At 36.6% G+C, this 21,091-nt stretch overlaps 1 protein-coding gene across 8 annotated transcripts in view; it reads left to right on the top strand.

Moving 5' to 3' along the window:
• Positions 1-21,091, top strand: part of gigyf2 (GRB10 interacting GYF protein 2) — a 42,291-nt gene that overhangs the window by 16,358 nt on the left and 4,842 nt on the right. For 3 of the 8 annotated variants that reach the window (XM_007887670.2, XM_007887662.2, XM_007887678.2), the window contains exons 9-30: positions 2,968-3,144; positions 4,257-4,298; positions 4,438-4,664; positions 6,125-6,263; positions 6,472-6,642; positions 6,754-6,926; positions 7,409-7,568; positions 8,473-8,639; positions 8,920-9,032; positions 9,492-9,632; positions 10,775-10,875; positions 12,116-12,216; positions 12,753-12,911; positions 13,815-13,973; positions 14,584-14,844; positions 16,568-16,690; positions 17,435-17,617; positions 17,772-17,888; positions 19,268-19,479; positions 19,556-19,710; positions 19,800-19,978; positions 20,753-20,900. In XM_007887670.2, coding sequence (XP_007885861.2) covers positions 2,968-3,144; positions 4,257-4,298; positions 4,438-4,664; positions 6,125-6,263; positions 6,472-6,642; positions 6,754-6,926; positions 7,409-7,568; positions 8,473-8,639; positions 8,920-9,032; positions 9,492-9,632; positions 10,775-10,875; positions 12,116-12,216; positions 12,753-12,911; positions 13,815-13,973; positions 14,584-14,844; positions 16,568-16,690; positions 17,435-17,617; positions 17,772-17,888; positions 19,268-19,479; positions 19,556-19,710; positions 19,800-19,978; positions 20,753-20,900 — 3,408 coding nt within the window. The remainder of the gene's footprint in view (positions 1-2,967; positions 3,145-4,256; positions 4,299-4,437; positions 4,665-6,124; positions 6,264-6,471; positions 6,643-6,753; positions 6,927-7,408; positions 7,569-8,472; positions 8,640-8,919; positions 9,033-9,491; positions 9,633-10,774; positions 10,876-12,115; positions 12,217-12,752; positions 12,912-13,814; positions 13,974-14,583; positions 14,845-16,567; positions 16,691-17,434; positions 17,618-17,771; positions 17,889-19,267; positions 19,480-19,555; positions 19,711-19,799; positions 19,979-20,752; positions 20,901-21,091) is intronic. The other 5 variants (XM_007887684.2, XM_007887694.2, XM_042339394.1 and 2 more) reach the window with 5 other exon arrangements.

The following is a 21,091-nucleotide window of genomic DNA, read 5'->3' as shown; positions in this document are numbered from 1 at the left end:
CCGAATGATACTTGGGCTGGGGAAGATAGTAAAAGGAATAGAAAAATAGAATTCCAGACTTGTTTTTCTTCAGTTCTCTGAAGAACATTCTTCAGATTACAATCTTCCAAGAAAGTCTCAATCTGATACATATGCAAGATAGCAAGATCATTGTATATAGATGTTAATTTTCTGCAATCAAATTACGAAATCGAAATGTTTGGGTAGAAATACACAAATATCACAAATATTATTTTCATGTATTGTGTTTGGATTGTGCCATTTTAGAATATTGAGATACCAGGTTTTTATGAATTAAAGAGTTTTTGTTAACTATTAGATAAAGTATTTCTATATTTTAAATCACTGATGAATCAAAATGTGCAGTTGTGGTTTTGCACATAAATAGGACTTGGCAACATTTTTTTTAATGTGAATCCTGTAGTTTGTTGTTTTCCTCCTTTTTATTTTATTGGTGTGTTGGAAAATCCTTCCAATCTAAGTTTAATTGAACTAATGAAGAACTAGTTGAAATCTGTTTGATTGTATAAAATTATTTCTCTGTTGGTTTATTATATAACACCATAAAGCTTTTAGGTTTAGAATCTGGTTAACCTTATAAAATATTGTCTAAAAGCAGAATATCACATTTTGAAGTGTTATTTACAAGTTTGTATTTCTTTGGGGCTGTTTGTAAGATGTATAATTCATTCTGTTGCGAGGTCATGCATGTTAACTAAGATCGATTTTTATTTCTCAATTTGATTTTCCAAACTACCATACTTTGAATATATGTGGATAAGCTAAAATACTGAACTTTGATTTAGTTTGAAAGCAACATTTGAATTTGAATTTATTTTATTCAATATTTTATTCAATAAATTTATTGAATTTATTTTGATCACCTACTTGCACATTATATATATCAAATAATTGAATTCAGCTGGTGTTAAGTCATAAAAAATTATACTGTTAAATTCCTACAGAGTATACTGAGTAATTAAGATATAGATAGTTGATTGATTTTTTTTTCTCCTCTTTTATCCATAACTAGAATACAAACAGTCTACTTCACTAGGATGTTGTTAAAGCCTTTTTCAAAGCTAGTTTCTACAAATAATCTTCCAAATGGCTTTTAAAGCTTTATTGAAACAGAAATTTGGGACATATAGTAAGCCAGTTCAGCTTTCTAATTAATTTGAATGGATTCTTGGTGCTTATGCCTACAGAAGTTTTTACAAGTCAAAAAGCCTGCTTAGTTGCATTTTAATACTTTACAAAGGAAAACGCTCGTATTAGATTATTTTCAAAACGTGACATTTTTAATAAAATTACAGAATCTCTCTTACTTCGTCCCATACAGTGCAATATTAAAATTAAGTCTTAATAATTTAATTTCATAGTATTAACTTACCACAATGCGAAGGTTTTTCAGGATTCTTCTTACTGAGAGCCTAAACTTGAGTTGGTTCTTTGAGGGATGAGTCTGAATGTTTGTGTGTTATCACAATGGACCCTGAAGATAACTCTGTGTACAGTCCTACAAGGTAATCTTTATCCGGCTGTATGGCTTTGAAGTGGGGGTATATACAATGTGATCTGTTATTTCCTTTTGCAACTAATACGATTGGTCATTTTTGCCTACAGGTGGCCAATTATGATTTCAATTAGAGAGAATTACTAAGTTCTGTTCATGGTATTTCACTTTCTGATTTATTTCAACTTGCTTTCAGACAGATTTGTGTCGAGGAATTTAGCGGATGCCTCTGTTAAAATTCCGCTATCCCTTTTGTGACCTACATCTAATATTTCATGTTCTTTATCATCTTGCCATGTAATCAACATTATTTATAGAGGCCTGGGTCATTCTCCATTATCTGCCTCAAGTGCTATTGTGCTACTATTATAAAGTTGGTAGATGGTTCTTCTAATAGACAAGCTGATTTTGCCAATATGTTCCTTTTTCTCTCCACCCTGAGAGATACGTGTTGGTAAAATGTATATGCATATAACATGTTTAAATAGCCATGCACACTGCAAGCAAATTATCAGCAGGAATTATCTAAGACACATACTTTCTGCTGAAGCTGAGGTGGCTGTGAGCCACACTGAAACCTCTAGTTCGACAACGTTGCTCTGAACTACCGTGATGGGTTTCTGCATGTGTAAAGACAGCTGAACAAAATAACTACTCTGTTTAGACTTTCATTTCCCTTTAAATATTCATGCAATTAAATTTTAGTGTAAAAGGCATCACAAGGTCTCATTAAGTTGGCTTCTCATGTGATGTCAGATGTCTTGTGCCAAGCCCTAATTTAAAAGCAACAGTATATGCTTGTTAGTAGAGTAGAAAACATCATGACAGGAAGCCGAGTTCCTACCGAGCATTCTTGATGGATCACTGACCCAGATTACTCTTGAGTTACAATCTGATTAACCTTTTTTCCAAAGAAGTTTTATAAAGCTGAAATTAGTTTGATTTGTGGGACACGTGAGGAGGCACAATCTTTCAATAGTTTGAAGAATAACATAGTAATTTGTTTTGAACAGGCAGATAAAGAGTAGTAAGACACATGAGAATCAGATTTTATTTTAAACCTGTTGCTTCACTGAATTTACTGTTAAGTGTATTGACTATTTTGTAGGAAAATACATATTTAATATCTACTTGTAGAATGCAAAACATAAAATATCAAAGAATATTGGCTAACACCTTTCCACCCCAATTCCAGTAACAACGTTCTGAAGCACAAAGGCCTGCAACAACATCAGCAACTTGCATTTATATAGTGCCCTTCACACGGGGCAGCATCCCGGAGAGCTTGAACTTACAAAATAGCTGCCATTATCTTAAAATGGTCCAATATTTTAACTACTTTAAAACCAGCTCATGAACACTTCAGTACATATTTAAACAAAAGTGGTTTCAAGGCTGTAATCTCTGCCAGCTGTCTGGTTGTTAATTAAATCTTTTTCTCTTCCATCAAGTGAGACCAACTTTTGAAGAAGTGGGAACATCAACAACAAGAAAACATGAATTTATACGTTCGGAAAGTGACAACTGGCGTGTCTGTAGAGATGAACAGAATGGTGAGGAGGATGATGGAGGTTGGCGTTTAGCAGGGCCTCGTCGAGAAGGTGACAGGTGGCGGACTCATAGCCCAGGTATTAAAGTTAATTTGCTAAGATCTAATAAAATGGATGGCTGAACACGCTTAATAGGCAGATTGGCCTACTTGTGTTGTGAATAATTTGCTTGGCCTAATGCTAAAAAGCTTCTCATTTATCATTCTATTCTGAGTAGATGGGAGGTGAATGATGGAATACACTACCTCATTTGATTGTATAACCTTTGATTAAGACACCTCTTACTTCACCAGTGAGAATTTTCTGTTTCCCACATCACTTCTTGTGTCCTTTTGACTGAGTATGGCAGCAGCTGTTATTACTGGCAGTTTTGTATGCTAGGAATGCAGGTTAGTGGCCTCATCTCTTAATTAAGGAATGACACTCATAAATTGTAATGCGGCTCTGAATTGGAAAGTGAAAGGTTTGTGAATTCACAGACGGCTATCTTAAGTAGAGAAAAGTCATAATGTTACTGATTCTTCTATGACATCCTTAATACTGATTCAGATACAGAGCCAATGTGAAGTCATCTGAAAAATGGGCCAAAACATTATACTCAGAGCACGCAGTAATGTGGATAATCCGATTTGAAAGCAGAAAAATTGGGTGGGGAGGTGCTCAGGGAAAATCATGAGCTTTAGGCCAGGCTGATTGATTTCACATTTATTTAAGTTAACAATATAAATGCATTGATATCTCCTGGCACTCGTGTGTGGTTGCTATTGGCAAAGTGCAAATTGTTTATTGGATTTTATTGATTCATCAAATAATAGTGTTCTTAAATCAAGAAGTTTTGATAACTTTCTTAAAACATTTTAGTGTGTTCAAGTAGAGAAATATAGAATACATAGAACATTCGAAGCAAATTTTGAATTATTCAAAAAGATGTAGAAATGTTACAGCAGCCACCTGGATTAAGTTATCTTTAATTGGTAATTAATTGCACTATGCTGTCATTCACACAATTTGTCTACTTTTAGTTGTTTATCCCCCTTATCAACTTTGATATTTAAAGTTGTCCTTTTTGTGGTTGCTGTTTTTATTAGAAATATCTGATGTATATCTTTACAAGTTGTAAAATAAGATGCATCTTTCATAAAACTGAAACTTCAATAACTTTTTTGTTCCCCATCTAAAATTGGTCTTAGGTCCGTTTGATATACTTACAAGGCCTGAAAATAGATATGAAGGTACAACTTATACATGGAATTTTAATATTTTCTTATCGCCGCTTGCTGCTACCAGCATTGCGATCAGAATTTTGCAAGATCACCACAAAATGCCATTATTTGCTGTATTCAGTCTATATCTTAAAAAATTTTTTTTTAGCAGATGCTCCTCGATCTGCAGGGTGGAGGGAGGTTTTGGAGCGCAGGAGAAGGTTTGAGTTTGATTTTCGAGATCGGGATGATGAACGAGGGTACAGACGAGTGCCCTCTGGCAGTGGCAGTCTGGAGGATGAGAGGGACAGCTTGCCAGAATGGTGTCTAGAGGATGCAGAAGAGGAGACGGGAACATTTGATTCTTCTGGTGCATTTATGTCCTTGAAGATTAAGGTGATTAACTTATTTTTTTATAAAGTTGGCAACAATTATTTGTGACCCAAATTGTGGATTTAGAAGTACAATATAGTGCCTTCCTGTTCTATTCAGTATACAAATTTACATGTCTTCTGTGCTGGAAATTTCTGCATTGAAATTCCTGTATAAAAAACAAATTAATAAATTATCTTATTCAAGCTAATTTAAACAATTGCACCTTGATCAGTGGCGCAAGGGTGGTGGAAATTATCGCAAGTTGCAACATGACTTAATCTGTGTCTCATGTTGATACATAACTTAGTTAACAGTGAAGATTGTCTCTTGATTACGAACACCAGTAAACCTTGATTGCTTGTCTCTATTCTATTGACCTTTTAAACATTGCTTAAGGACCTGTAACATCACCGTTAGTTTACTTGTTGTCAGTATTTAATTTTTTAACATTTAGCAGATAAAGTGCAGTAATATAGTCCATAAAATATAATCTCAAACTTTTAGCCATTCTCATAAATAGCAAATCCTCACCAAAGTTACAGTGGGATTTGGGCAGATGTAAATGCATTGTTACTTCTCTTGACCGTAACCAAAATTTGTCACCTACAATCACCAAGAAATTGCCATAATTGCCACAGAAGGAACCAATATTAATCTTAAGTCTTCTGTTGCAATTTCTGAAATAATATCCTTTAAGGATTCCCATGGTTCATTGAAAACTTGAAAGGGACCAGTAACAATTGACCTTCAGGTTCTTTAGGAAGTTCTTCATAACGAATGAGCATTCTGTAATGTTTACTGTTTTCCCAACTGGCGAATTCCAGATAGTCTTCAAAGCTATATGTGTGCAATATCGTAGCATTCAGCTGAAGTACACTACAGTATGAGTGAGAGAGGATTTTCTTCCAGATTTTAATGGATAGTAGCCAGCATCAGTTTCTATCAGACTTCACTTTTCAGAAATGATGGTGCTAACCCTAGACTAACTAACACTTTGGGATATCCTCCCAACGTGAAAGGCACTATGTAAATGTATTCACCTTTTCAGCTTAAGTGACCAAAACATTTTTTTTTGGTAAGCAGCAGTTAATTACGTGGTTTTATATAAAACTTTGGTGGGGGGAAAGACTAATATCCTTTGTTTTGATTAAAAAAAATGAACACAATGGCCTGTGATGGATTAAATGTTGGGTTCATAAATAGGCCAGGTGCATTTTAGGAATTTTCTTCAAGGTACTTAGCTGGATTTGCATCAGTAGTACAATGCCTTTGTAATCTGTATGTATAACATAATTCCACATGTATCAGAAATGCTGAAGTTGTTACATATCTCAACTAATAAGTAATGCATATTTGTCACATTGCCACTTGTTTAATTAGCCAGTGGCAGTAAAAGGCTAGTTTACTGTGACCTTTTTAAAGAATAGTCCAAAGAAATCTTACTCCTGTCTTACTGTTGTTTTAAATTTTGTGTTTCATAGAAAGCTCCAAAGGAGCCTATTCCAGAAGAACAAGAATTGGACTTTAAACCTGTGGAGGATGGTGATGAGCGATCCAATTCAGAAAATGAGAAAGAAGCTAAGGAGCCTGATAAGACGACAAAGAGAGAGTCCTTTGAAGGTTTGTTGCTTGAACTTACTAGTATTGTAAACTAGAAGTGAGTTTGTGTATCTACAGGACAGGGGATAAAACTTTATATAAAAAAATTACTGCTGTATTACTTGCTGAATGGGAAATGTTATTGTTTGAAACTATGAGCTCACCAGGATGTAAGAAAATTGAAGATGAATTAATATTTTTTTGTGTAAAATTGACCCTTGTGTTACAGAACCAGTTAGAACTGAAGAACCAAAAGCTGTTCCTTCCACAGCTTTACCCCCTCCTCCTTCACAGTCTCACATATTCGTGATTCCCAGCACACACAACAAAGAAGAAAGGAAGCCAGAAAAAAATAACAAAATTGAGGCTACAGAGAAATGTAGACCTGCTGCTAGTGAAGGTATGAGCTGCTATAAAATATAGCTGTGACATGTCGATGCTTCATGTAAAGTAAATGATGTTCTGGGTTTTAAAGTTGGGAGTATCATTTTTTCTGTTTTTTTCTGTTTAGAGATGAATACCTCAGCCTCTTCACCTCCTCAAAAGAAAACACCAGCTGTCTCTGCTGTTCCCATTGCTACTGTTTCTAAATCGTCACCATCTCCCTCATCTGTGACCACAGTTGTCACAAACGTGAGCATACCTCAAGACAATGATGATGATGGACTAAAACACCTTGAGCAGGTATTCGACAACAGAAAACCGTTGACTGCCAATTAGATCTAATGGTGGAATGTGCTTTTAAAATGCTTGTTTATAAAGAAACATAATTAACACAAAATTTCATATTTGAATGATTTTGTTTATGCACAAATTGTTACCTAAAATTTCAGAATTTATTTGTTTCAATCTCCCTAGCAAAGAAGCATTTATAGTGCTTGGTTACAAATGAAAGAATTTCAGTGTGTTGTAATTTTTATAATTATCCTGTGCTGTGCCATCCAAACGGTTATGAATCTCCCTAAAGCTTGTACTGTGACAACATTTTGTTAAACAGTGTGAAATTGAATGGTTGAGTGCAAATCTTAATATGGGTTTTTTGAGGTGGCTCGAAAATGGCTTTTGACATGGTTAAGTTCACGTCATGCCAGAACTGAAAAGGCACTCATTCATGTTTAGGAATCTGAAAAGGACATAATCCTCAAATAATAATCTATCCCATTTAGGAAGCTGAGAAGATGGTCGCATCATTACAGGATAATGCCTTAGATGACGAAAGACTGTCGACGAAAATTCAGGAAAAACGGACTAAATCCTCTACCTTACCCTTGTCCCACGATGCTGCTATGAAGTGGTTTTATAAAGATCCACAAGGAGAAATACAAGGTATGCACATTGACATCACAAAAATTCCCAGTTTTTTGTAATGGTAATTATTGAATAGCTTTTGCTTTTTGAATACTGGACAGCACTACTAATATTTTGAGTCTCCTGTTTTCAGATTGATTTCTACTGGTATTATATTCAATATTATTAGTTGTAAGATGTTATCCTAGGTTATTCTTCCATATTTCAGATTCTTCATTCTTAAGCAAATGTAGGGTTATCTAGGTTTTAGCTGGTGTTGCTAATGTTTAGTTGCAATAGTTTGAGGGTAATATTTAATATGTAGACCAAGGCAACAATGGAAGAAGGATCTCCCCATAAGGAAGTTTCTTCAAAATCTTAAGAACCTATAGTCAATTGGAAATGTAATTGGTAGGTCTTGCTCTAATATGAGCACTGAGGTAAGAATAAAGTTTTTTTCTGATAAATTTACAACTTATCTGAAGCTCAATCAGCATTATTGCACCCTGTTAAACTAATCCCTGTGAACATTTTAAGTGCAGGTTGATAAGAGGAAAGGTTTGATAAACTCGATGTGCTTTGGCGATATTGCTGAAGTTTATCCTCTAAATCCATACAGTTTACCAATATAGAGCACTGGTGAGCTGAGCTTCCCCTCTGCTTGTCCACCTTGAAGCAAGGTTTTGATTTGCAAGGACATCACCAAAAAAATGAAGTACAAATTTTATGTGAAAGCCAGGTGAAGTTGTACAATATAAGAAACTGATAAGGACTTAAATCCCGTGAGTAATGCTCTTTTTGAAGAGCGGAAATAATAACTGGTCTGTTTGAGGTGTGCCTTAGAGACCATTTGTTGATGTGCTGATCAGAGCATTACTTAACATTTTTGAAATGTGTGTGTGTGTATAATATATAATGTATATATTAATGGTCTACACTCTAGGGCCTTTCAGCAACCAAGAGATGGCAGAGTGGTTCCAGGCAGGCTACTTCACAATGTCTTTGCTTGTAAAACGAGGCTGTGACGAAGGCTTTCAGCCATTGGGAGAAGTTATAAAGATGTGGGGCAGAGTGCCATTTGCTCCAGGACCTTCTCCTCCTCCATTGCTGGTAAGCGGACTGACATACATTAAGAGAAATATTCATTATAATGAACCATTATGTGTGACTTTAAAGGTATCATTAAATGCACAATTAAATAATGTGTGTGTATATATAACATATACATATATAAATGTAACATTGTATTTCCATGCTCCATAGAAAAACAAATGATTAAACTTCAGGTTAGTTCAACCACAGTCACTTGGGTAAGCACAGCGAAATATAAGCAAAAGAAATGGACCATTGGAAACTGACTTGATGATTAGGATTCTCACCTTGTTTTCAGGGTGACCTGGATCAGGAAAGACTGAAGAGGCAACAGGAACTTGCTACTTTGAACTTGTTTCAGATGCAGCAAATACAGTACCAGCAGTTTCTTCAGGCTCAGCTTATGACCAGGTAGTATACACACTGCAAAGTGGTTATTTGTGTTTATGATGCTTGTAATAAGCGCTCCAGGACACTACCCTGCGTGAAGGGCGCTATATAAATGCAAGTTGTTGTTGTAATTTAGAGAGCTCGGAGTGTAAGATAACAAAATAGCTGACGAGTATGGATACATTCTGAAAACACATAATTATTACAGAACTAGTTCTAGTCTTTCCTTACTGATGGATGTATTGCAATGTGGTGATCTACATTGACCACTTTTCCTTATCCAAGTACATTATACTGCACTGTTGGATTTACTGAGAACTACTTTCAGATGTGTTCTACCATCAGTAACCAACCAAGTCAAGTTATTGGTGACTTCTCCATTGTTTTTTTAATGTTGAATTTTCATGAAGGCGTAAATGTGCACGTAGAAGGTACAACTTATGAAAAACACAGCAACATTTGTCTTGTTTTCTCTTTAAGGCAACAGTATGCACAAGCCATAGCACACCAACAAAAGGCAGTTGTGGGGTCCATAACATCGCAGCAGCAACAGCAGCAACAGCAGCAGCAACAACAACAACTGGCTGTGATTCTGGAGCAATTCCAGGCTTTGAAATTAAGGTAAAATTGTGGGATTAAAGGATTTTGAGAGGTTTCTCTATACATTATAACAAGGTTGTAAAAGGGTAGTCTGGGAAGAATGTGGTTGATGCAAGCTGATTTCGCAAAATGCTTCTGAATTTTTATTTTGCTATTTGATTTAAAAAAAACACATTTAAGGAGTTTCTCTGGTTCAGGTTCACTATTTAGTACCTCATTTTGTCATCAAAATGAATGGTCACATTTTAATTTGTTTTGTATTTTATATATTGTGGGTTTCTGCATGTATCAGACACCTGCCTGAACCAAAAATCCTTTTTTGAAAGCTCTGACTTGTTGGGATTGCGGAAAGAGGCAAAAATAACTTTATACAGTGTTAACTAAAATGTAGTGCAGTCCCGTTCTAACATACTTGCTGCAGGACTTATTCTTTCAATGCAAACAGCACGTAAACTCCATTTATTCCGCATTGATGCAGCCGATCAGTTAGTGTCTGAACTAAAATGACCAATTTCCAGGTCATTAGGTTACCATCGATTTCACACATTGTGCATTTTAGATGGCTGGCTTGTTCATGCCATGCACTCGGCATTCATGGAGGAGGGCTGGGATCGTTGCAGGCTCCACTGTAGTTGTGTACTATCTGTGTAAACCTATACTATCATTAATGTCTGGCAGACGAATGGTGGAACAACCCTAGAATAGGAACATGGATAACAGATAAGACTCATGTATCACAAGAGTTACACAAAACAGATTGTTGAAACATGACTAATCCAGATCAGTTCATAAAGATTATACTTTAAAAAACTGGATACTTTTGTTTTCTTGTTAGCACTAAAATATAGTAACTGAGCCAGTAGATACTCAATTAACTCTTATCGTTTAGCACGTCTACAAAATAAATTTTATACAAAAGTACTACTGATGGCTGATGCCATTAATATTATGTGCAAAAAAAATCAAGTCAGTGTGATCACTGGGTATAGGGTGTAGCTATCAGTAAACTTGCCTGCTAAATACCCGTCTAAAAGCATATTCGTTCCCTGAATAATCTTCTATTTATAAAAAGCATATGAAGCGCCATGCGGAAGCATTTTAATACACTTCCAAATTGGGTCTTAATCCAAAAAATTTATTTTAACCTTTTTATCTGCACTCAGATCCTCCGAACAAAGTCTGATACCTCCCGTAACAAGGTCCATGGCTGTGCCTGACAACAGTTCCATATGGGAGTTACAAACTCCATCATCACAGCCCTCAGGTAAATATCATTTACCAGATTCTTCCAGCTTGCAAAATAAACGTGCTTTAGCCAAAGTACTTAACTTTGTCAAATGCCTCAGGCACTTTAAACCAAGATGTATATGCATTTTTGGGAACAATACATAAAATAGTTGAAATCGTTTACAACACAAAGATCTTCTATGAAAACAACAACAAGATTCCATTTATAGAGCGCCTTTCATGTCGGGAGGACGTCCCAAGGCGCTGGACAGTAGGGTCAGGACCCGAGCAGGGGGGAAATGGTCAGGGTGAAGGGAGGGAATGGAGGGAGCGAGGAGGGGATAGAGAGTCGAGAGGGGAGCTGAAGGCACGGTCAAAGTGAAAGAAAAACACGAGGAGGATGAAAAAAGAGTAGTATTGCGTTAACAGAAAACATGGCTCTTAGCTGTATATATGATTTCTACAACGTTCTAGAATTCTTATCAAATGGAGCAGCTAGTTACTGGGAATTTAGTTTCCAACATTAACAATCATTTCAGATAATATACGTAAACTTTGGACGTTGTAACCTTTTGATTATGTCACTGCTTTGCAGTTTTCTCCCAGTATCTCATTCTGTGGCTTGGATATATTGACTGCCATAACCCTGGAACTGATTGAGGAGACAAATATCTCCTTCTCTTGACTGATGCTTGTATAAAATGCATCATATTGTTTCTCATCCCTTTCTAGCTGTGCATGTGATTGAAGTCTAGACTTTATTGGTATAATCAGTAAATCCATAAATAATGTAATCTGTTTAATCATTTTAAAAAATCTTCATAAGTACTATAATCTGCGTACTATAGTCTTTCTCCCAAATTTGTGGATCAAATTATTTTAATGTACTCCTTAAATTAAAAAAACTTAAGAAATTTTTATAAACGCCTGCGTTATTGCTGTATCCATGGTAAGGAATATCCATTGTGCTAAATGGGGTCTTATTATCTCTGGTTTCCCTTTTTCTGTCGTTACTCCCTGCCTCCAGAATTCCTCATGTGAGAGGGCTGACGAGTTGTCCTGGGATGCAGACTGAACATGGCATTCTCAGTTCTACTTGATCAGCCAGCAAGGCTGCACTTCAATGGATTTGGATTGGTCAGCCTGGCTTTTCTTGCCGACTTGTATAATGACATTATGGAAAGTGTTTTAAACATGAACTGTTAGTTCTTCTTTGGTTTAGCGACCGGGTAGTTTTTGCTTTCCCATTTCATTCATCTTCTCCTTTTCTCTTTCAGGTTGGGATGGCGGCAGTGTCTGGGACTTGCCCGTAGACCCGCCCACTCAAGGGGCCTCGGTTGATCAGATCCAGCAGATGGAGAGAGGAAAAGCTGCCAAGGTAAATGAGTGAAAAATATCTTTTTTTGAGAAAGTGCTTAATAACGAGCTGTCAGTCTGGAATTCATTTTGTTTGCAGGAGTCTGGAATTCATTTTGTTTGCAGCTGCAGAATGCATTTCCTAAGAAAAGGGGTCAGAATGCAGTTGGGCAGGAAAACAAACCTGATGGAGCAGCAGGAGCACTCAGCTCCTTTTTAGGCAAGGAATTAATTACAATATTTTATATCTTAGCCATAGTGGTTACTCAGTGGACTTGAAGTCCTGCATGAGACCCAGAGTCCAATTTTTTAAAAAAAATTGTATTCTAAACTATTCATTTGTCTTTACTGTTTCACGTGTTCATGTATGATGCTTTTGGCATTCCTATTCTGATGCTATAACTATGGTCACTCATTCTGGTGAAATGTTTACTTGTGGTATTTGATGATTTTATTTCTACAAGGTGCACCAGGCAGGAGGTGGTCAAACTGCACCAGAAGCTCCTGTTTCATCTTCATCGAAGTTTGTTTTTATGATTTTTTTGTTTGTTTGTTTAGCTGGAGCAAGAAAGGAGAGAGGCAGAGCTTAGGGCTAAAAGGGAGGAAGAGGAAAGAAAGCTACAAGAGGAAATCTGCCGTCATCAAGAAGAGCTGCTGCGAAGACGAGAGGAGGAGAGAAAACGAAGGGAAGAAGAGGACCTTGCAAGAAGAAAACAAGTAAGCTTAGAGGTGCACAAGCACATAATCAGCATTTGTGGTTGAGACCTGATTAGTCTTCGAAGAGACAAGAATGTTTACCTATCTATGTATCACAGCAGAACTATTGCAGCTTATCCAGGCCTAGTCTAAAATTCTAATTTTACTTTTGATTTAAAGTTTCATTCAAGTTCTGCTGATGACAAATAAAATGCAATCAATGTCGAACTAGTTATTAGCATTCATTGGGGGCAATGAGAAATGGTTTGTTTTGCCTATCAGCACCTACCGTAGGACTTTCTTGGTTTCTCAGTAATTATCGTATTTTGTTGAATGTTGACTTTCTCTTCAAGCTGCATTCCTTTCTGTCATCTGTATACATAGTAACTGGGAACCAACAACATGTTTACAATCTTTTGTTTGACAATTCTGATCAGGAACTATAAGTGGTCTTGAGAAATTATAGAGGACTTTTGTAAGCTATTCTCCATTCAGCAACTAAGTTTCTAGCTTTGATGGATTTGTAACGCAGTGTTATTTTAAAAAAAATTTGACCTCCAAATATATTTGTTTTTGGCCAAGTTGTGCTGAACCAACTGATTGAGAGAAAAGATCTGGTAAATTAATGACCATGTTTATTGATCTGCTTATGGAACAATGGGTGAAGGAGGTCCATTCCAAAGTGTAAGTGCTTATATTTTACCTGCAGGTTTTTACTTAGGGATATCTTCTGCTGCACTTTTGTTGTTGTTGAGGAGAGGAAAGTATTAAATTAATTTACGTGCAGTAAGTGAAAACTGTGCATGTTTATATCAAAGAAAGGTATGTCCTTATTGATGTAAAATAGTTTGGATTCCAAATGAGAGCCTACGTTTTATTTGGGGACACCAAAGGCAGGAATTTTATGTATTTACCCAAATTTAGGAAGAAGCACTTCGACGCCAGAGAGAGCAGGAAGCAGCTCTGCGTCGACAAAGGGAAGAAGAAGAGAGGCAACAACAGGAAGAGGCCCTCCGACGGCATGAAGAGAGGCGGAGAGAAGAGGAAGAGAGACGCCAAAGGGAGGAGATGCTTCGAAAACAGGTATCAGCATTGAAACGGGTGAAGACAAAAAACTTTGGAGAATAGATGCTTTTATTCCTATTTGCACTCCACTACAGTTTACCCTTTGAGACACCTCGATGACATGATAAGGTGCTATGAAATGCAAGGATTATTATTATTTGTGTGGCGCCTGGCTCAGTTGGAAGCATTCATTTCTAAATCCTGAGGTTGTAGGTTTAAGCTCCACATCAAGACTTTGAACTTGTGGTCTGTGTTGACACTCTAAAGCAGTGCTGCGGATATGCTACATTATTGGAGGTGCCATCCTTTGGATAAGATGTTAAACCCAGGTCCCATCTGCCTGTTTAGGTAGGCATTAAAGATCCCATGGCACTATACGAAAAGAGAAAGGAACTTCTCCCAGGCTAACAGTCCACCAGATGAAATTAGTCAAATGTTGAGAATTATTTAAGCATTTTAAAATATTTACTGTCATAAATAAGAAGGGTAGTCTGACTCATACATATCTATTTTGATGTGTAAATATTACTCAAAAGCACAGGCACGATGAGTTGAATGGCCTCCCTTCTGTGCGGTAATATTCTATGAAAAGCCATTTTTAAACTTCAACTTTTGACCTTTATGTAAGGAGGAAGAGCGCAGGCACAAGGAAGAAGAGGCAGCACGTTGGGTGCTGGAGGAGGAAGAAGCTAGGCGACGGATAGACGAAGAAAACCGACTGCGATTGGAGGAAACTCGGCTTCGTTTAGAGGAAGAGGAGCGGAAACGAAAAGAGATCGAACGTCAGAAGGAGCAGCTGCAGAGACAGGAGGTTATAAGACAGAGACAACAGGAGGCACTAAGAAGGCTACAGCAACATCAACAGCAGCAACAACTAGCACAAATGAAGGTAAGAATAGACAGGCGTATCCTGGGGTTGCGGGGTAAAATGCGGTTGTAAATTCAACAGCAAAATAAAAATTATGAATTGGTGACTGAAATTGACTTTCTTTTTTGAATAACTAATAGACATTTCGATTTATAGCGTGCTGCTTTGTAGGAGTGAAATTTTTATAAAAGTAAATTATTTTAAAGTACTGATCTAAATGTTTGCCATGCATCAATTAAATTGTTTACTGTATTCAACTTTATTTTACTATTTGATTAAATCTGCATATATTATTCCGGTATGAGGAACTTCTTTGATTTGTCTACATAGCCACTCATAAAATGGCAGCTACTCTTTGTCCATCTGGGTCAACAGTTGTTAAAAGCATTACCTACTCTCTTATGAAACTGCAGTTTTTCACAAATGTTATGGGGCGACGTTTTATCATTTTCATGACTTCATTGATCTGTCTGCTACTAAATGAGGAAATACTGGACTTTAAACCCCCGATCTAGAATAAAGAAATAGGTGAAAAGGATATTACTGGTTTCTAGCAGAGTGTTGCATTTGGATGGTACCTTACTTATCTTTGCAGTTTTATTATCTTTAGATGGTTGACATAACTAACCAGAAAACTACAAATGTTTTGAGGCCATTTTAGTAACTTCCAATAAATTGCTTCATATCTAGCTCTTTTGCTATGCTGTCAACTCTCCAGAAGGAGCCTTTTTTTTCCCCTTCATGTTTTTTTTACAGCATCTGACTGGTGCCCACATTATTCTCCCATACAAATACAATTAATACCAGAAACTTATGTTTGAGCTGAACCACGTTTTAAGAAGAAAAATCTGAATTCATGGTTTCCACACTTAATGTGTGAATGTCACCACAAATTAAATACTAGCCTGTTCTTATATAATGTGACGCATTATCTGAGTTTGGGAAAAGTATGCATAAGCTACATGTTCTTGGATTATTTATATCTGTAACTTTGCACTGCCTTTCTCTATTGCCAGTGTTAATTATCTTAGTTCATTGATTTGTGATGAGGATATTGTTTACGGTTGAAAACAAAAATATCTTGATGAATCAGACCCAAATCGGTTCCATTGTATTCGTTTTGGGTAAACAAGTGTTCTTGTGACCGACACCAATACTGACTGTCCAATGCTGTGAAATATTTTGACTAGTATTGTTAGTTACCCAGTTAATAACTTGAAAACCAATTTATTCTAGTGTCGTGTTTTCTAAAGTCTTAAAGCACTTCACAGGTTTTAGTGTAAAGTGTAGTTACTGGGGATTTGTAGGCACTATTCTTGGTGCATTAATGCTAAACTTCTACTGCACCATATGTATTTGGATCATCATATTTGTGGAGTATTCTCCATTATTTCCATGACAGGCCAAAGCCAGGTCATTATTGAATTGTGTCCCACCTCTTCCTCTTTCTGATCCTCCTTTTGAAAATACACTCCCTTCTCATTCTCCTGGTACCAGTTATATGTGACTTTAAAGGTACTTCCAGATTATGAAACAAAGTTTTTAAAAAAAAGCTATTAATTTTGGAGAATATTATTGATGGAGTAATGGTCCCCAGTAACAGCTCACAGATCTCCAATTATAAAATCTATGAATACTATTAAAATTGATCGAAAATTAGATTCACCAGTCCAGAACCTGAACTGTTAATATGCTACTCAGAAATTCTTTTTTTTAAACCTAATTTAGCCCCATTTCTCTTCAGCTTCCTTCCTCTTCAACATGGGGACAGCAAGCAGCACCTGTTTCACCTCAGATACAGGGTACCCTATCACTAGCTGAGATACAAAAACTGGAGGAGGAAAGGGAAAGGCAGTTACGAGAAGAGGTAAGACAATATGTTTCTATAAACTTTGTGATAGCCAGACAATTTGTCAATTTTATAGATTCCTGCAATATCTAATTGATTTGAAATCTACCAGATTGTATTAAACATTGATGTATGTGAGTTGCACTCTCTTCATTCCCTTATATCCTCATCTGTGCTTTGCACCTCACCCCAATGGCATAGCCGAGATTAACAACTTTAAAGGTGGTAGGTACAATTTGAAGGTTTCCTTTCAGTCAGTTGATCACATTTTGTGTGATAATCATAAAAAAAATCCTTGCATTTTATGTCTCATGTCGTTGAGACATCTCAAAAGCACTTCACATGATTTACTGTAAAGTGGATTGACTGTATTTTGTGGGCGACTGGCTGATGGCTGTAATCTTATGCGTCGGCAAACTCATTTCTGATGGAAATGGGCTGCAGCACGTCATCTTGACATCAAATTGACATTTCTATTGAGTAAATATATAAGGGATCTTGTGGTGGCGCAAAGTTTTTATAAATATATATAATATATAAGTGGGTGCTCTTATGAAGGGCTCAGGGATTTGTTTAGGCAGAAAAAAAGATATTTTACATTCCATGTGCTTGTGATGTACCTGACCTGGGGAATGCTTGATGCTCACATGGGTACCCTAAATACCAACCTCATTGTCTAAGTATAACATTCAGAAAAACTATTTCTATTGGACTCTTGTAAAACTGGCAATCTCTCAGTAATGTGTTGCTTTACGCCAATAGCAGCGACGGCAGCAGCAAGAACTGATGAAAGTCTTGCAACAGCAACATCATCAGCAGCAGAAACTGCCAGGCTGGGGAAATATCCCCAAAACTCCAGTGGCTACCAAATCGCTCTTGGAAATCCAGCAAGAAGAAGCTCGGCAAATGCAAAAACAGCAGCAGAACAAGACACAGACCAAAACAGTAAGTAATGTACCAGCAGAGTTGGTGTACACTGCGTTAAACATTTATAGAATTGTGCAAAGTAGCAAAAGCCATTTAAAAAATTAAATACAAAAATGTCAGTCTAATCCTTCTGATAACATTGTCCCCCTCTCTTTCCATCACCTCTTGAAAGTCTGTAGCAGCAAAGCTGAATCTCTCTGGCAGTCATGAAGAAACTAACTTCAAGAACAACACAGTGATGAAAAGAGAGGAATCTACAACTAAGAGAGTAGGAGCAGAAAGGAACCAGGTAGGTGCTGCCAAGAGTGTGGCTCAGTAGAAGGAACAGCACATTGGAGTTGTTCAACTGAATCACTTCACAGTTAAGATCAGCAACAACAAAATTACATTTGTATAGCACCTTTCACATCAGGAGGATGTCTCAAGATGCTGTGTCACAATTAACTTCTTTAAATGTGTAAAACTTGTTTTCTTAGTGAATTGATTCAAATCTAGTGAAAGGTAAAAAGATTTTTTTTTAAAAAACCCACACTGCCAGAGGGAGATTTGGTGCAACCTGACTGAGCTCATTTAAAGCAATTACAGTGAAATGATGACTGATGATCCCTGGGGTTAGAGACTGTATGACTCCACTGAATCATTAGTGCAGATTTATACTTTCAAAGTGTATTTTCCACTGCATTCAACATTCTTTGTATGCATTACAATATAATAATTTAACTATCCACTATGAAGTAGCTCAATATATCCACAGTATAAAGCTCCTACTTAACAAATGTTGCTAAATTAGCAATGTTTAATAATAAAAACCACCATAATTTATTCCCCTTTGTTGAATGCTTTCATATCAAACTAGATCGATTAATCTGTGAATGTCTTTAACATTAATCACCTGTCAAATGCGAAGGATTATTACCCTTTTATGAATTCTGCCTTCACCTCTGAATTCACCTTATCCTGAGCTGCCACTGGGCATTAGAACCCTTCAACAAAAGGTTTTTCTTGAACAATGTAACTGATGTACACAATGGCCCAAAGTTAATAAAGGATCAATATAAATTCCCTTTCTTGGTCCCTCTCCGGGGAAGTGATTGGATTGAAGTCAGTGGAAGCAGATGCTTGACAGGAGAATGGTTTGAAAGATTGACCAAATTACTTATTCCAAGAGTGTTTAATCTGTCGACTTTTAGACTCATAATGAACTATTTGGCGTATCTACCGCTTTTCTTGGTAACTGCATTGAATTGGTTACAGTCCTGTTTGTCGATTGAACTGGGAAATGTTGCCAGTGTTTTTTGTGGGGAGAGGTGGTGGTTGGACTATATTCTGTTAGATGGTGACTATCAGACTAGGTAAAGCAATACTCATCTGCTCTCCAGCCTCTACTTGACAGGCAAATTATAACAATCAATCAGAAATGACTACTCAAAAATGATGACGCAAAGCACTGAGATGTAAACCAAAGTGGTATTTGTACAAGAGTTGTCATATTTTTGTTATTTTAACCTGATATCAATTCTATACTGCAAATGGCAATTAACAAGGAAATGTTAATAGGATGTAAATCGGAATTGTTCTGTGTTTCGTATCCCCCTTTTCACTATTTGTCAATACTAAGTTATTAAAGATTTGATTTATTCTGTGTTTGTTCTGCCTTTTCTATTTTAGCATTCTAGTTTGCCAGTTAGCAACGCCACATCTGTATGGGGATCAGTGAATACCAGTTCTACCAACCAGTGGGCCACGGACATGAGCAGTGTTTGGGGTGCACCGGATAACAAGAATTCTAATATGGGATTCTGGGATGAAGCTGTCAAGGAGGTGGGGCCTCCAACACGAAACCAAACCTCTAAAAGCAGCAAGAGCAATTCCAACGCAGGGTAAGAGAAATACTTTTTTTAATATTTTTTAAATTCTTTCTGGAAAATTATATTAAAGTTGAACTTTTTCATTCAGAAAGTCATATGGAGTTCAAGCCAAACAGAATAAAAAAATTGAGGAGGAAGAGAAACTTATGAAACTGTTCCAGGGAGTTAACAAAGCACAGGATGGATTTACCTTGTGGTGTGAGCAGATGTTACATGTTCTCAACACGGCTAACAATTTAGACGGTATGTAGTATACAAAATCTGCGAATGTATCTCGGTTTCCAAAGGGAGTCTGCTCAAACTTTGTTTTTCGTTCTTTATCTCTTTTTCAGTTCCCACGTTTGTGTCTTTTTTGAAAGAAGTGGACTCGCCTTACGAGGTTCACGATTATGTCCGAGCATACCTTGGTGAGACTCCTGAAACAAAAGAATTTGCAAAGCAGTTTCTAGAACGACGTGCCAATCAGAAAACCAATCAGCAGCAGCAACATTCACAGCAAAGGCAGCAGCAGGTTTGTGTGTGCTAAGTGTTCCTCTTTGCATTGTTCAGTTTCTGAATGAATATGTTCAATCTACTCTTTCCATTGAGAGATGATTTGGCATTGAATAGCACTGTGCTTTTGTTGAGCTCCTCTTCTGCTAAGCTATGAAATAACCATCATTTTGATAAACGTTTATAAACCCAAATCAGTGTTTAATTAATTCTATTTGTGCTCCTGTTATTAAAAATTTTAAGATAATAATGTGAGTGACTATAAATTTCAGAATATTTAGTTATTTTGATAAGCACCGTGTTGCTTCAGTAATTTGCATTGCAAATTTTAACTTCTTAACATAGAATGAACTTGAATATGACAAATTCAGTATTTTCCGTTTTAAAAAAAAATTCATTAGCAGAAAGTGAAAATGTGCCCCATCTGTTTCACTTTATTAGTTTTTCCTTTCTATTCCTTGCAGTGGATATAATTGAAATGTTAAAAATAAAGTATTATGCAACACATTCATCCTGTAATTTTCCACTCCCAATATATTTTTTAATTGAGGAAAAAGGAAAAATCACTGGGCCTCATAGGAGAAGATGTTGAGTGATTAATTCAATAAGCTCGTGGAAGAAGTGACAATGTAAATCTAAATTAAACTTGCCTGACTTGAAAGGAAATGCAATGAAATCTGAGTTATTGCGGAATAATCCCCCTAAATTATGTGTAAAATATAAGCAATGTTAAAGTGTATTAATGGTTTCCATATTTTAATGCTTCTTGCTATCACTTATTTGTGTGCTATAGGATTCAGCTTGGGCCATGGGTCAAACCAGTCTGCAGTCCATCTTTCCATCAAATCATAGTAGAACGCAACAGTCTAATTTTGAAACTGTGCAGTCTGGGAAGAAGAAGAAAAAACAGAAAATGATCCCTGCTGATCCCAGCATTTTGGGTTAGTGTTCAGTACTATATCACAATAAAATTGCAAATTCGTCACATAAAATATGCTGCTATTCTTAGCTTGTCTGCTAGCATTTATGTAGCTCCCTTTGTGCAGGCTAGAGTCTCAGAGTGCTTAGCAGTGGTGGAGTATGATGGTGAGCCAGGGAGAGAGGGGAGGTCACTGTAGGTAGGATCAAAGAG

The sequence above is a fragment of the Callorhinchus milii genome, unplaced genomic scaffold (assembly GCF_018977255.1).
Source record: "Callorhinchus milii isolate IMCB2004 unplaced genomic scaffold, IMCB_Cmil_1.0 Scaffold11, whole genome shotgun sequence".
Lineage (NCBI taxonomy): Eukaryota > Metazoa > Chordata > Chondrichthyes > Chimaeriformes > Callorhinchidae > Callorhinchus > Callorhinchus milii.
The sequence above is the reverse complement of the archived record's forward strand: the minus strand, read 5'-3'. Positions and strand labels throughout refer to the sequence as shown.